We start from the raw sequence: 15,744 nt of genomic DNA, 5'->3' as shown, positions 1-15,744 counted from the left end.
AGCTATGATTCCTCCATTCAAAGCGGCACCAGGTTGGGTATCATTTTAGGCAGGATGACCCTTGCTGTCTCAGTTTGGGAGATATAACTTGAGGGCAGTATTGGCTGTGAAACCCAATCTTTCTGTTCGAGTGTAGTACATTCAGGTGCAAGAAGGGGGCAGATGCAGTGGGGTTCCCAGTTTTAATTACAGTAAGAATTGAGGTCCTGTGACCAAACAAGGAACTCTATAGTCAGTGATGGTGAGAGCTATGTCTCAGTAACATTGGGAATCTGTGGAGTTAACCATGTTATAAAAAACAACTTATGAGCAGTTTGCCAGCACTTTCAGAGCCACTGGGTTATATAAAGCCCCTCAATCTATTGGGCTGCCTCTCATAATACTCTACGTGCACTTACTATTGTTGGAATATTGAGAAGCAGAATTTGGATCATAAAAAGCGCTATTTTGGGAGTTGATTAAAAAATAGGTTTCACCCCTTGCTCTGCAGTATCGTGAACATTCTGACTAAAATTGCCATTGAACAAAATCTTTTTTCTTTATGAAATGACATTTTAACAACTGGTAAATTGTCTCCAATGGTTCTGGACAACAACAATCTACTGATAAATATTATAACTTTATTGTGGGATTTGTCGAGTATCACAAAGATCCATGGGGTTAGCATTTGATACATGTTGTAAGAATCCAATGTAGAGTATTTTGATGTAACTGGTATTTAACTGATAATGTATCATTATGCTCACTAGGTAAAAGCTCAAACGGATCTGAGAAAAACACCAGTGTCGGAGGCTAGGAAAACTCCAGTGAGTCAGTCACAGACCCAGACCAGCAACTCGCAGTTTATCCCCATTCACCATCCAGGAGCATTTCCTCCTCTTCCGAGCCGACCAGGTGAGGCAGTCGAGGCACTTAAAATTGCGAATATTTCACACGGCACTTGATTTAGTTTTACAGTGGCTGGCATAGTGGAATTTAGAGGACTGGCTCTACTGGAAACTGTCCCTTATCTAGTCCATGGGGTCGGGATAAAAGTTGTAGGAATCCTAAATCAGACTGGCTCAGTTGGTAGCACTCTCGCCTCTTGAGTCCGAAGGATGTGGGTTCAAACCCCAAGTTGGGACTTTGAAATTGCATAGTCCAGACTGATCTTCAGTGCATTACAAGGGGCGCTTAATGTGGGAGGTGTGGTCCTTCGAGTGAGATGATAAACTAGGGTCCTTGCCTGCTCAGGCGGATGTTAAAATTGGCACAATTTGAAAAAAGAAGGGAGTTTGTCTCAGACTCCTGGCCAACAATCCCTCAGATAAAATTGGTTGTTCACTTCATGGCTGTTTGTGGGACATTGCTGTGGGCAAATTGACTGCCATTTCATTGTCGCTGCACTTTACAGTATATCCTGTGAAGTGCTTTGAGACTTCCTCATGATGTGATATAAGGGGATATATAAAATGCAAGGATTAATATTATAAATCAAGTGAGTTTCGTTGGTCTCAATCCAGTGAGATGTTTGTGTGTGTGTTGGCCTTGCAATGCACTTGAAATGTTATCCTATATAAAACCATGAGCAGCTTAATATTCTGTGAATATTTAATACTGGCTTAGTTTGCTTTATAGGATTGTTACTTCCAGTTGTGTAGAAATTGGAAAATAATGAAAAACAAAGAAACATATCCCTCCCAGCCCTTTAAATCTCATGCTCTAGAAAGACTGATTATTGATGAGGTGCATTTTATATTGTGCCAGATTGGGAAGTGCCACGGACACTTATCAGAGATTAAAATGCCTGGTGATGGCCATAGTAATACTTGTTGTTTTGTTGCAGGGTTTCCTCCACCTCCCTATCTGGTGTCTCCACCTGTTACTTTCCAGATGAATCCTGGTTATACATTTCCACCTGGGGTCTCCATACCAGGACCCTACCTCCAAGCCGCTGGCCACCCTCAGTCAGGAAACCAGGTGCCAGGTGGGAAACAGTCCCATGTCCCTTACAGCCAGCAGCGGCCATCGGGGCAAGGGCCACTAAACCAAGGTCCCCAACAGCAACAAGGTCAGCAACAACAGGTGCCCCAGTCCCAGCTCCAGGTGCAGACTGTGAACCAGCAGCAATCACCCACCAAGCCAGCACAACAGATGGGAAAGAATCAGCACCACCTTGGACCTCAGCAGGTAAGCTGAAACAGATGAATCCTTCAGTGTTACGGGAAAATGCAAACAGTAGAATTTTCACATATTTAGATATTTAAGTTTTGTTTTTAGTTACTTGCTTAGAAGTGGGTGTTCCCAGTGTCTGCTGTTTATGATGTAACTGAGCTGTAAGTATTGAATCCACAGACAGGTTTAGAATATTGATATTTATAAAGATTTTTGTACCGTAATGGTTACCGTGCTCGGCTTGCAAGCGAGAGGACCCTGGTTGGATTCCTGGACAGAGCAAAACCTTGGGCAAGTCTCCTTATTCCATGCGCCTCTGTTTGACTAGCAGCAAGTAGGAACTCGGTTGTTAGTCAATTGGCGGATTGTTTTTTGGGGTAATTATCTCTTCAAAAATAAAAAATAATAATAATAAATTGGTCGCTCAACCCACGACTGTTTACGGCACACTGTTGTGCAAAATTGACTGCTGCATTTTGCCCACAAAATACAGTCAATTCACTTTACAGGATATTCTGTGAAGCACTTTGAGACGTCTCAGCAACATGATAAGGCGCTATATCAAAATGCAAGGATTATTATATTTTAAAGAAAGTTTTAAAAATACGGTGGTTTATATCAACAGCTTTGCAACAAGTGCAAATTTTGTAACTAGTTTTCAATTATCTGCACCGAAATTATCCTTCACTGAAAGTTAGCAAATTCGTATTTTCCGTTACGGATTTTATTGTACCAACATCTGAACTGACACCTTTTTCTCAGATGTTACTTTCAAAAGAATTCAAGATTACAAAAAACAATTGTACATTTAATAAACACTCAATGAAAATTTGTCGTCTTCCGCATCACATTAAAAGCTAGTTAACCTACTCCAGTCCAAGGTTCAAACCCACCCCAAATAAAGACCTGCTCGGTCCTGACCATGTTATTGTGAAGGATAGCCAAATGAGAGCGGGGGAAGGGGAAGTTATATCTTCTCGTTTTTTTAATATTAATGTCAATCTTATTGAGTGATGTTGGAGATATGCTCACTTCACTGACAATGGGGGGGAAAAAGGATAAAGGATGACCATGAATTGTATGTTTATAGTATGCAACTTGGGAAAGAGGAGAGCACTTGGAAGAACAAATTCCATTTAGCGCATTTCACGCGGGGTAGCGGTACCCGGAGCACTTGTATGGTGCTGTAGGCATGTAAATTACCTTTGGACCATGGTTGATTAATTTTCTTTGTTTACACAAGTTGTGCGGATAGAAATGCTTCCCACAAAAAAGATCACTGAAGGTAGGTGATTCATTTTTATTTCCTGACAATTGATGTATTTTATTTTCTCACATTTAGTATCTGCAGGCTGACCAGACCAACCAGCTGTGGAACCACCATCACCCGGTCCCCTCTCAACTTCAGAAGACTTCTATCCAGATGGCTTTAAAGCAGCCCTATTACATCCATCAGGACCCATTAAAGCTGTTTGAACAGTCACTTCAGCAAAATCAAGTGCAAATGGAAAAGAACATGAAGGTTTTCCCAATGGAATCGTTTACTCAGAGTCCTTCAGATGTGCATAAAATGCAGGAGTTTGCCTGGGACTATAGCATGTCAGATATGCGGCACATGATGGGGGGGCAGCATATGAATAACGATCGTCTGGTGAAGCGACAGCAAGGCGTCTTCCGATCTGACCAGGACAGTATGCCTAGAATGCAATCATTTGAGGTAAGCTACCAACTGATCCAAATATAGATCATGTTTACTGCAATGCATACAAGCCATGGTTGAAATGTTCTGCATGTCAGTAGACAGCTTATATTTCACTCCCAAGAAAGCTGTTAATTCATTTAGTTTACACAGGATAAATCCGTTCAGTAAAATGATGTTGCCAGGCAAGTCTCAGAGATCAAAAGATTATCCTTGTCCTCCTTTTAGCTCTCCCGTTCTTCAACATTAGAAGCAGATTTCTGCTCCAGATTAACCTGTTGGGTTTAACTGAATGAAAAGGTCCCTAGACTTGGTGCAAATTTGTGAAAGCCTTTGCTCATGGAAATACAATATTATAGAAGAGACAAATAGGAATGCAAAATGGTTCACCCTCAACATCAAGGAAACATCTGAATTTGATCAATACTGCATGGCTTTGGTTTGGCATATTTTGTGTTTTGATTTATTCTGGATAGTTATCAGGTCTACAGTTTTTAGGAAAGGCTTTTCATTACTTGTTAATGTCCTCCAAGCTAGTTAGGTAGATTTTTTTCCCCCCAGGTTTAAACCAGCATCCCAGCCTGATGTTTCATGAGAAAAGTTTGAACTTTTTACTGAGTGAAATTGACTCCCTTTGCTTCTTCTCCCCTCGCCCCACTAAAGTGTTTCAGAATTATTGACTTATTTATTGCTTGAACAGAACCTAGGGTACTGCCTCGTCGCTCTTTTTTTGCAACTTTCTATGTCTGTCCTACTCCACCTACCATAATCTATATTTCACAGTTAAGTTCAGCAGCCTCTTAGTCTTTGTATTAACATCTTGAAATATTAATCATACTTTGATATAGTTAGACTACTTGTCAAGAGGGCTTGCTTAATGGTTTGACAGTGCAACAGATGCGTGAAAGATTTGATGATCTTTAAAGTTCAGCTGTAAATGCAGAACTGTGTACAAATAGCTACTTTCTAGATGTTTTTGCAAATGTAAACAAAGGTGAATTACTATGTCCAAGGTTCTCCATAAATACATTAGACTGATGTAAACTATTACTGCTGCACACAGTTTAACAGTAATCCAAGTTACTATCACTATATGTAAATGTTCCTTGGTAGTCCTTTTTGCATTCATGGTTCACTGACGTTAACACTGTGCTTTAGACTGTTTAACATTATCCCTGGACTTCATTTGTTTGAAATCTTCTCTCTTAATACACACAAGCAATCCCCAATTCCTCAAGTATTGATTCAGCTATTAGGTAAATTATGCTGAAAGGGAACCACTCAGTTAAAAGGTCTTTTTTATAATGTAGTCACAAATCTCTGCTCTGCTATTACATTTGCTGTATTTTTGGTCCTGAGCCAAGATCTAAGTCTTTGCTGATTTTTTTTGTTTCCTCTGTCTCAGTATACTTTCTTCCTCTGTTCCTCTTCTATCTGTAGGATGCCAAGAGCTCACCTCTGTTGCCTCCTGACCTGTTAAAAAGTATTGCTGACTTTGAGGAGGAGGAGGAGCTGGCTTTTTCCAAACCCCATGATTTCTACCAGGCTTTGGCTGGCTCTCTGGGCAGTGCTTCTGGGAGAGGTTTCTTTGTATGTACTTACTTTGTTCTTCTGTTTCTGTCTTGTAGTTCCAGTCTTGACAAGTGCTTAAAGCGAACAATAGTTTAAGTATTGTTCTTAGTTCAAGCAGCGACGGCAGTAATTTGGCTGTAGTCTACATATTTACCTATTTTGCATTTACCTTTAATGTTCTGTTTAATGCAACTGTTGTAATGGAGAATAAGAGACTGCTATGGTTTGGGGCGGAGGGGTGGAGGGTTCAGACGGACGGACTAGGAACCAAAGCGGCTGTACTCACTCAATGGTTTTAAGTTTCTGTGAAACCATTGTCATTTTAGTTTAAATTAAACTTAGTTTAATTTAAACTTTTTTTTTTGCTTTTGTATGTGTTTCTGGTTGAATATTTTTGAAAAGAAGCTAAAATAAGCTCTTTGCTAAAATCAAGTAGGACTGGTCAGTCCCTAAGGCAAGTCTGCAAGATTAATTTCACATCAGCCTTCATGTCCTTGCTTGGCAGTAAATTGACAATGTTTTGGAAGATGTGGTCTGAGAGAATGAAAGGTTCCGAGAGGAACGCATCTATAAGTTGGTAGATGAGTGCGATATGGAGTAAGGCATGAGAGGGGCAACATATATTCCCATTCCTTTTTACATTGGCTATGGCTGGAGATTGAAAGGAATCAGGATTGAAAGGTGACTGGTATAATACAGAAAGTACTGCACATAGAACAGGGAGACATTGATCATTATTAAAGAATGGTGAGATGGCAAAACTAGGTTGATTCATTGAGGACAGGGAGTTGTATCATAAAAAGGAAGTTGGCTGTACTACATGCAGTAAGGATATAGTTTAAGTTGATGAGGGCTAATGCAGTTTTCAGCAGTCTTAACACCTGCAGTTTATTGTATTTTAATAACTTTGAAAACGAGAAATCCTCTGGGCTTTGAGTTCATAGTCTAGGCTAACATGTTAGTGCAGGGGGAGCGCTGCATTTTCGGAGGTGCTGCCCTTCCATGAGACGTTAAATCAAGGTTCAGTCTGCCTGTAAATTGGCTGCAATTTGCATATAAATGCAATCACTACACTTTACAGAAATTTCTGAAATGTTTTGAGATGTTTTGACATAAGGTGCAATATAAAATGCAATTATTATTATCAAGTGGTGAACCTATTCTGTTTATTGAGCAAAGGTTGGACTAGCCAAAGAATAGAACATTGGCCAAAAAAACTAGTTACCAGATTAACAAAGCTTACAAATATGTTGAAGTGAAATATTGTTGATTAAGTTGCAGTGAAAATGCTTCCTTTAGTGGAGTATTCTATTCCGCACTCAATTCCATTTGCTTCCCTTCATTGGTCTTGAATTACACCTTTGGCTTCCAAGTACTTTGACTAACATCCGTTTACTTCAGGGATCCATTACATTCATCCAGCTCGGCCTGTATTGGAGACCTGATAGAAATGTAAGGAGCATGAGTGTTTCTGTCAATACAAGTGACTTAATGGAGCTTTTTTATTTTGTTCTCCAATTTTCTTCTCCAGATTGGGAGTGTTAGGAGGCTCTTGGGGACATCCTAACCAACTCCTGATCTTGTCCTCTTCCCCCAACTCCAGAAATCGGATTTCAGTACGGATTTCTAATAAGCAATCAGGAGCAGAAACTCTGACTTGATTGTATTTCAACCTCACATCCTTTCTCACCTAGGTACATTAATTGTAACAACCCAACTGTCTGCCTGTTCAGGTAGACGTTAAAGATCCCATAACACTATTTGAAAAGAGAAGGGATTTCCTCACGATATTCTGGCCAACACTCTCCCCAAATAAAATTGGTCATTCACTTCACAGCCAATGTGAAAATTGGCCACTGCATTTGCCTTTGAATACACAGTCTCTGCATTTTAGAGTATATCCTGTGAAGTGCTTTGGGACATGCTCCCGACGCGAAAGGCACTTTATGTAAGGGTTGTATTATTATGTAAGGATTATGTAAATGTAAGAATTATATTATTAATTACCCTGACTGCAATTAGCTAACTCAGCAGAATATTTGAAACTTCAGGTTTCTGTTCTTGTCATCAAGTGCTGTACTGGGTGCAGTCTATCTTTGTTTAAATATCAAATGAATGTACCGTTAACTCTTGGGCTACCTTAGGTTGTAGATGAATGAGACCATCAAATCCAATCTGCTCAGCATTTTCTGTTTTTAATTGTGGTACTGGTGCATAACATTAGCAGCAGCACTCTGCTTGAATCAGTTTTTCAAATTGTTTTTAACTGGAGCATGTTAAATTGAAGAACAAAGATTCTATCGCCAGCAATCTTTTGAAATTGCGTGTGATCAAATCATGATGGAAAGTTGCCAGCAGAGATTCTGAGGATACATTGTCCACTCCATTTTTTAAAACTGTTCTCAAGCAACACTTGTGTGTGTGTGTGAGAGAAAAAAATTATAGTTATGAAAATATTCAATCTTATCAACATACTGCAGAGTATTGCATGTCAGAGCTTCCTCCCACTGGAATTGTTGGGGTAACTTCAGGTTGAATTAAAGACTATTTAGATGTCCCAAGTGTTTTCCCTTTGTCTCTAATATGATGTTGGCATACAATGTAATGCGTGCAAAACATAAGTCACTGCACTTCACATTGAATCCTATGAAGCACTTTGAGATGTCCTCCTGATGTGGCCTATATCAAATGCAAGAATTATTTATTATGGAAACAATAAATTGCATTTATATACTATCTTTCACATCTAAAGAGTGGGGTATGGGAGGCTTGAGAGGGGATTAGGGTCAGTGGAGGTTCAGCTGGAATATAAACTGTCTTGGATGAGTTGGGCCAAAGAGCCAGTTTTGTTGCTGTAGATTCTGTGTAATTGATATATTTGGAGTAATTTGAACCACAATTTAAACATGGGGTGGGGGCAGGCAAACCGTTCTGAAGTGCACTGTACCATAGCTCTTTAGGAAGTGCTAAAATGTGCTAAAAGGTTTCTTTTTAAGTTGAAACTCTAAGGTAATACTGGTCTAGTCTTATCTTGCACTTTAAAAAGTATTGTTAAATTACGTCAATTTTCTCTTGACCATAAGTGTAAGGAAAAGGGCTAACGGGACTAAGGAAAGGTATGAACTCCAGTACAAAATTGAACAGACATGTCTTTGCCCAAAAACTATACTTTTCAAAGCAAAGGTCGATAGAGGGAGTTCCTGAGGATGGGGGGGACATAGTTGCTGAAGGCTCGGCTGCTGATAACTAGGAGGAAGGAATGCACAGAAGGTCTGCGTTTGCTGAGCGGAGGGGACGAGTAAGAGAGTGAGTTTCGAGAAGCCTAGAGGAAGGAAGGTGTGAGGGCATGGAGGGATTTGTAGGTGAGGGTAAGGATTTACAAAGGCTGGACAGTACGGATCTTGAAGTCAATCTTCTTGGAGACAATAGAGCCTGACAACCGCGCTTACGGTCACACTAAGTTTTTTGTGATAAGAATATGGGCCATCGAGTTTTGGATAAGCTGCAGCTTGTAGATGGTGGTCCTGGGGAGGTCTGTGTGGAGGGAATTTGAAAAGGTGAGTTGAGAAGTGATGAAGATGTGGATGAGGGTTTGATAACAAACTGCTGAATAAACTGAATTGATCTGCATTACTTCTTAATCTCAAAACTGAGTACAATATTTTGCGTGCATGCAACTCTAGATTATGTTGAATAAAATGTCTTATCCTTCAGGTGATATGTTAAATTGAGGCACCGTCTGCCTGTTCAGGTGGATGTTAAAAGATCTCATGGCACTATTCAAAAAGAGAAGGGAGTTTCGCCTGATGTCTGGGCCAACAATCTCCCAAATAAAATTGGTCATTCACTTCATGGTTCTTTGTGGGACATTGTTGTATGCGATTGGCTGCTGCATTTGGCCTCAATACACACAGTGCCTGCACCTTACAGTATAGTTGAAGCAGCTTGGGATGTGAAAGACGCACCATCAAATGCAAGGATTACTTTATTAATAACATTAAAAAAAATCTAAAAAATTGTAATTGCTTGATGACATCAATAAATTCCACATCATATGAATACCCAAATATCAAGTTCCTGAAACTGACCTGTACTGCAAAAGTTTGAAACTTCTGCAAACCAAGTACAGAAAGACAACCTTTTAGCAGGTTTCTTAGCTTCGTTGTGTTTTGTGCAGAAAGAGTTTTGAGGGTGAAACTACAAGCATTATCGCAAATGGCAGGCCTTCTAGTGGGAGCATCGGGTCAGAGTAGTGGTTTTGTTAGTGATTGATTCAGTGAATTTAGCTTGATATTAAATTTGATCAGTGTGCTAAATACCATTCTTTGTACATGCCAAGACTACAAAATGCTGCCTTGACCATCCAGAGTTAAATCTGCCACAACATTACAACTTTTCCCATGTTTGCATGTTGGAAGTTACTTTGTGTTTTATTCATAATTTAATTTTCTTTTCCACCATCCCTACATTGCCTACATTTCTATAATTCGTACATACGCATGATCTGTTCAGAAATGCATATATGGAATCTGTCTTTCCTTTTATACTTGAAACTTGTTAAGGAGGTGTGTTGATGATGTCCCCTCAGCACTATCATCAGTTACCTGTGAAGATTCCTGGCTACGTTTAGTTAATAGCAACCATGCTTCTGTGTGTCATAAGTAACCGGCAAATATACTATATGGCCATTGGTATTTAAGTCCAGCAGTGAAATATGCTCATCATAAACCAACTTAATCTCACTCATTTTTGCTCTGCAGCTATTGTAGATTCTTCATTTGATTTTGTAATTGACATGATGTATTAAAATAATGTTTCCCGTTCTTTCTCCATTTCTTCCATTTAGATGCCTAACAGATCTCGGCTGGACAGGTCCTCGGAGTTGATTTCTTCCTCCTCTTTATTGCCCTTGCCTCCTTTTCCACTCAATCAGGTATATTATCTAGTAAAATCCATTTAGAATTCAGAGAGTGAGGAAGAATTGTGCTAATGGTAATGTTTTCCTGTTGTAATCTCTGTTAAACTAATCGCAAGACACTGCGTGTTTTGCTTATTGCTCTTGTTCAAAAAAATCTTCTGATCAGTATGAGACATTTGTATAGATCATGTGGTTTAACATTGCACGTCTAACTGATTGTGAAGTTCTCCGTAGTACTCATCTCTTTCCACTTGCTTTCAGGAAAACTGTCAGAATAACAGCATTTTCAGTGAGGTTTATGGCAAGCACCTAGCACCTAGTGGCAAATCTGAGAATATGCCACCACACGCATTCCACGAGGCCTCCTGTTATTCGCTGTTTGATGGAAATCCTTGGTCTCCATCCCTTCCTGCCAGTTCAGGTGAGTTGTTTCGAAGTACAATTCGCCTTCATTTATTATCTGGCAATTGTAAGAATATCACTATTTTTTCCACCTTTGCCTCACACCCAAAAAATCTCCCAGTAACTTCCAATTTGATGGGATTTTCGCATACAATAATAAAGTAATGCAGGTTTCAATTTATCTTGTAAAATTTGAAGGTTGAAATTCTGTTTAGGGTTGCAGAGATTAAAAAAATAATAATTTGGTCATTCACTCCATGACTGTTCGTGGGACACTGCTGGGTCCATTGATTGTCGCGTTTCACCCACAAAATATACAGTCACTCAACTTTGTAACTTCTGTGAAATGCTTTGAGACGTTTCAGTGACGTGATGTATACCATACTATATCAAATGCAAGAATTATTATTTTGTAAATTATTTCTCCACAAATTTAGCTGAATAATTTGATGATTGTATTTCCCTTCACGTAGGTACTGTGTTTGTCTGAGTCAGGAAAGCATGATTATGACACCTATGTGATATCTTAACCTTTCTAATGACTCAGGCCAATAGAAAAGTGAGCCCGCAATTTTACTGCAGAATTTACTATACCCCCTGACATCTCCCCTCCAACTGCCCTCAATTTTCCACAAAATTTGTCAGATTTCCCTGTATTTTCTGTTGGCCCTGAAAAGTGTATCTCGGGTGCTGTTCTTTAGATTATTTTAACCTACTGTTGTTTTGCTTGTTTGAAATGAGCTTCGTATTATTATTAAATGTTTATGTGATCACACTTAAAGAGACAACTTGTGGGTTACTCCATTGTGTAATGATATCTATATATGTATCAAATTAGGAGTTGAATAAAAGTTCCCTCAGCAGACCCAGAGATATAGATAGGTTTTTAACATGCAAGTCACGGGCTTGAAATAACTTCAATTTTCTCCTTTTTCTCTTTTTTAAAAAAAAATAGATCACTCAACACCAGCAAGCCAGTCTCCTCACTCCTCCAATCCTAGCAGCCTACCCAGCTCTCCTCCAACTCACAACCAGAACTGTTTCTCTGGTTTTGGACCGATTGGAACTCCTGACAACAGTGAGAGGAGACTGACTGACCGCTGGAACATGAAGCGTACAGACAAGCCAGGTAGGGTATGCAGTAAACCTCAAATGACCATTACAGCAAAAAGTAACAAAATTGAGTTTCGATGTCTACTTAAAGTTTGGAATTTTTTTTATAGTTTGTGGTAAAATCAATAACACTTTTTTGGGGGGGTTATTTTCAAAGCAATGAGTGGATTTGGCTTGGACTATCTGCCTGCTGCATCTTCGTCTTCGGACAACAGCTGGCATCAGGGCAGCACTCCCAGCAACACATGGGCCGCCCCAGACACCACACTGGACGACTCGTCCACGCTGCTCTTGGACAGTTTCAAGGTATTAGATTTTATATTCCTCCCTTTGCCCCTTTACTGCTACTGCTGAAAGTGACTCTTGCCAGGGCTTAAGAACATACAGTACAGAACAAGACCATTTGGCCCCATTAAGAACACTCCCTCCACAAATATGCACTACATTACGGACTCACTGACTCAAGCGTTTGTTTAGGGGAGGATTTCATTCACACAGTAGGTAATTCAGCACAAACTCCAAAGACTAAAATCTCCAACGTATCATCCTCGTCTCCATTCTGACAGACAGTTCCAACATTCCAGGCCACATGTGTCTGTCTGTCTTTGGCTTCAAAATGACCTGAATATGGACCTTGGTAGTGACGGAATTAACTTATTTGAACAGTTTGGTGATAGCACTTGTCATCGAAATGGTTGGTCTAAAAAGCTACTTTTTAAAAACTAGTACTGAATCCAAATTAAAATTGCTTCCTGGCGTTCAGGATGAATGTTTCTGCTTCTACCACCTTTGAGGAAATTGCATGTCCCAACAACTGTGTTCGGGGGAAAAATTCTTCTAAATTCTTGTTCTTATAATCCTCTAATCCCCCTACCAGTGGAATTTATCTTCTCACTATTTATACTGTCAAACCCTTCATAATTTTGTACACCTCTATCAGGCCTCCTTATCTTTCTTTGCTCCAGTGAAAACTGATCCAACTTATCCAGTCTCTCCTCATAACTATAGTCTTTCATCCCTTGCATCATGCTTGTCAATCTCATCTGCACCCCTTCCAAGGTCTTAACATCCTTGAAGTAAGGTACCCAAAATGAACACATTATTACAGTTACAGTCTACCCATGCTTTATGCAAACGTAGTAGTATTGCTGTACCTTTCTTACTCTATGCCCTAAGTATAAAACCCACAATACCATTCCAAGTGTCTGGACTTTATCTACCTAGAGGGTATAGGGGAATGCTTGTATGGCAAATAACTGAAGTAGCATCAAGGATTACTGCAATTCATAACTGAAAGATGTCGCCTAAAGAGATTTTTGGGATTTTCTTTTCAGTCGATCTGGTCCAGTTCGATGATGCATCCTGGACCCTCCGCACTGGAGCAGCTGCTAATGCAGCAGAAACAGAAGCAGCAGCGAGGAATCGGCACACTGAACCCACCACACTGAGCGGCACAATGGCATGACCGGTGAATCCAGGTTACACAACTCAAGGCATGTTGGGTTTGCATTACAGCCCACGGTCCCCTGCGGGTGGCAGCCCTCTTCTCTGTTCTCTTGCTGTTGAGAGGGCGTAAGCACTCCACCAGTGCTGAGTGTGCACAAAGCTGCTGCTGAGGAAAAACAAACAAAATAAAAAGAACATTACATGCTTCCTGTCACTTCCAGAGGAAGGGCCATCATCTGTTTCACTCAGTTATCTCAACCACTTGATCTGCTCGTTCGAAAATCCCTCCTAGGTTCCTGTCCATTTTGTACATCACTATTGCAGTCAGGCAGTGAAAGGGGGATGAGATGGGAGATAACCAGCCAAGTGGGCTGAAGTTAGTGTTACATTATAACAGCAAATCTTAAAAAGAATCAACTAATGAATGCTCTGCTAGAGAGGAAATGGTTTAATTTTTTAATCCTCTATCATCTTGGTTGTTGAGAGTGATCATTTTGTGCTCTGTTGAGGAACAGGCGTGCTCGTAATCTATAAGTGTAGTGACACTGGCCCATTCATCAGCTTTCCTCGAACCTATTACATAAGGATGTGCAGAGGCATTCTGTCAAAGAATTTATATGAAGGCATCTTTTCAGACAGGCAAGGGTTTTGTGTGTATGAAACAAAACAGCTTCACATCACTGCACCTTTAGCTCTAGATTTTTTTTTTAAAAAAATAGTTGTTAATGTCAATAGCTGCAGTAGGAATTACAATATTAAATCTTTGTGATACTGTTCTGTAGCAGTCCTAGCTAAAGCGGGGGTAAGATGTGCAGCAGAGGGCTCTGCTTCAAACAAAAAAAGGCAGTACTTGCTAGGGATTTTAAATTAGTGGTTTTTTGATTATAATAGTAGCTATAAATTTTACTATAGCATACAAACCTTGAAACTGGTTAATTTATCTATTTAGTTCTAGTTCAGGCTTTTAATTACTAGGTAAGAACAGCTTCTGTCGGCTTGTTGTGTCGGATGGTCATTTTTAATTCCTGATTTGGCCATGTCTTGCAAAAAAAGTGAACGGGTCCAGCAATGCTGCTGGTTCAGCAAAACGGGGCACAATGCAGGTGAGTGAGTGAGCGAGTGGGTGGGCGAGTGAGTGGGTGGATGGGCCACTTGTACTGTGGGTGTGTCTTACTGCGTGTGCCCATGTGCTGCTCCCATTAAAACTGGGGGAGGGGGGACTAAAAAGCATGGGTCATTCACTGCTCGTCACAAGTAATATTCAGGCTGTTGAATGTAACAAACATTTGTCCTTTTGAGCTTCGCGGAAAGATCAGAATGTAGAGTTTATAAGGCTCAATTGGGACTATGCGTGTTTAAAACCATCCTCGGGTCATCCTAATCTAAATCTGCTTGTTGAAACTCCTACAGTGGATTTCTGGTGCAGAAAGATGCTGGAACTGTGTGGGAAAAGAATGTTTGTTATTTTCAGGTGAGGGGGTCACATTGTGTGTGTCACTGTGAAGTTTGTTTGAAACTAAGGTCACATGCTGCTTGGCACATCACTATGTATCTCAGACAGGTGCTAGGACAATTCAAACCAGAGCGGTAATAACTTGATGCTTGGATGGAAAAGTGGGGGAGACTAAAGGAACTAGAATTTTCCAGTAGAAAATTGCCGTCTGGTAACTAGACTGCAACGGCCTCTAAGATGGGAAGCAATTGTTTAATGAGATGACGACCCTCCCTTTTCCCAACCCACCCACTGCAAACCAGCACTCTGCATCACAAGTACAACTCGACACCCAGCCCAGCCCACAGAAACATTCCACCGTTCTGCTCTGGTCACACATCTCTAAATCTACTCTTGTACTGAATCGCCTGGCCCCAGGTCTTCCTTCCCACTGAGCCGACAAGTCCTAGAAGGTTAACAAAAGCACCAGAGCAAGTTGTTCACAACCTGCATGCATGTACACTGTTCAGAATAGATTATATTTCTGGGGAACAGGAGCACTGCAAGAAAGAGTACAGGGCCCTCGGGAAATGGTTTATGTTCTAAGCTTTTGTGTTCATGTCCTTTTTGTGTAAGAACTTGTGCAGCAATTGCTGGAATCAGCTTTGCCTTCAATAAATGAAACCATGTTCTAACCATGTGTGTTTGTTTGATGCTTGTTTCTCTGCATGTTTTTTTATCTAATGAACTCCTAGAAGAAAATCTCTTAAGTGCAAAATGTAGTGCATACTTTACAATATCTAATGTAAAGCACATCCCAAAGCTTTTCAAGAGGAGTTTAGCTGTAAAGACATTGCCATTATTTCCTAACTGGATTCTTTAATTAATCAACTGTAAGGTTCACTGAATAAAGTTGTCCATTTTACAACTGAAGATTTCCATTCAAAGCGATCAGGTTCTGTGTTCTGGAATTCCAGACCCAGCATGAGTATGAGGAGTAACAGTGCT

At 40.2% G+C, this 15,744-nt stretch overlaps 1 protein-coding gene across 1 annotated transcript in view; it reads left to right on the top strand.

The window, feature by feature from the left end:
- smg7 (SMG7 nonsense mediated mRNA decay factor) overlaps positions 1-15,431 on the top strand; it is a 57,579-nt gene extending 42,148 nt beyond the window's left edge. Inside the window, 9 exon segments of the mRNA XM_042335061.1 lie at positions 750-894; positions 1,826-2,169; positions 3,497-3,871; positions 5,294-5,443; positions 10,272-10,358; positions 10,605-10,764; positions 11,701-11,874; positions 12,016-12,164; positions 13,193-15,431. Of these exon segments, the coding sequence (XP_042190995.1) occupies positions 750-894; positions 1,826-2,169; positions 3,497-3,871; positions 5,294-5,443; positions 10,272-10,358; positions 10,605-10,764; positions 11,701-11,874; positions 12,016-12,164; positions 13,193-13,306 (1,698 nt within the window). The 3' untranslated portion in view covers positions 13,307-15,431.
- The last annotated feature ends 313 nt before the right edge of the window (positions 15,432-15,744 follow it).

Source organism: Callorhinchus milii, unplaced genomic scaffold (assembly GCF_018977255.1).
Source record: "Callorhinchus milii isolate IMCB2004 unplaced genomic scaffold, IMCB_Cmil_1.0 Scaffold5, whole genome shotgun sequence".
Classification (NCBI taxonomy): domain Eukaryota; kingdom Metazoa; phylum Chordata; class Chondrichthyes; order Chimaeriformes; family Callorhinchidae; genus Callorhinchus; species Callorhinchus milii.
The sequence above is the reverse complement of the archived record's forward strand: the minus strand, read 5'-3'. Positions and strand labels throughout refer to the sequence as shown.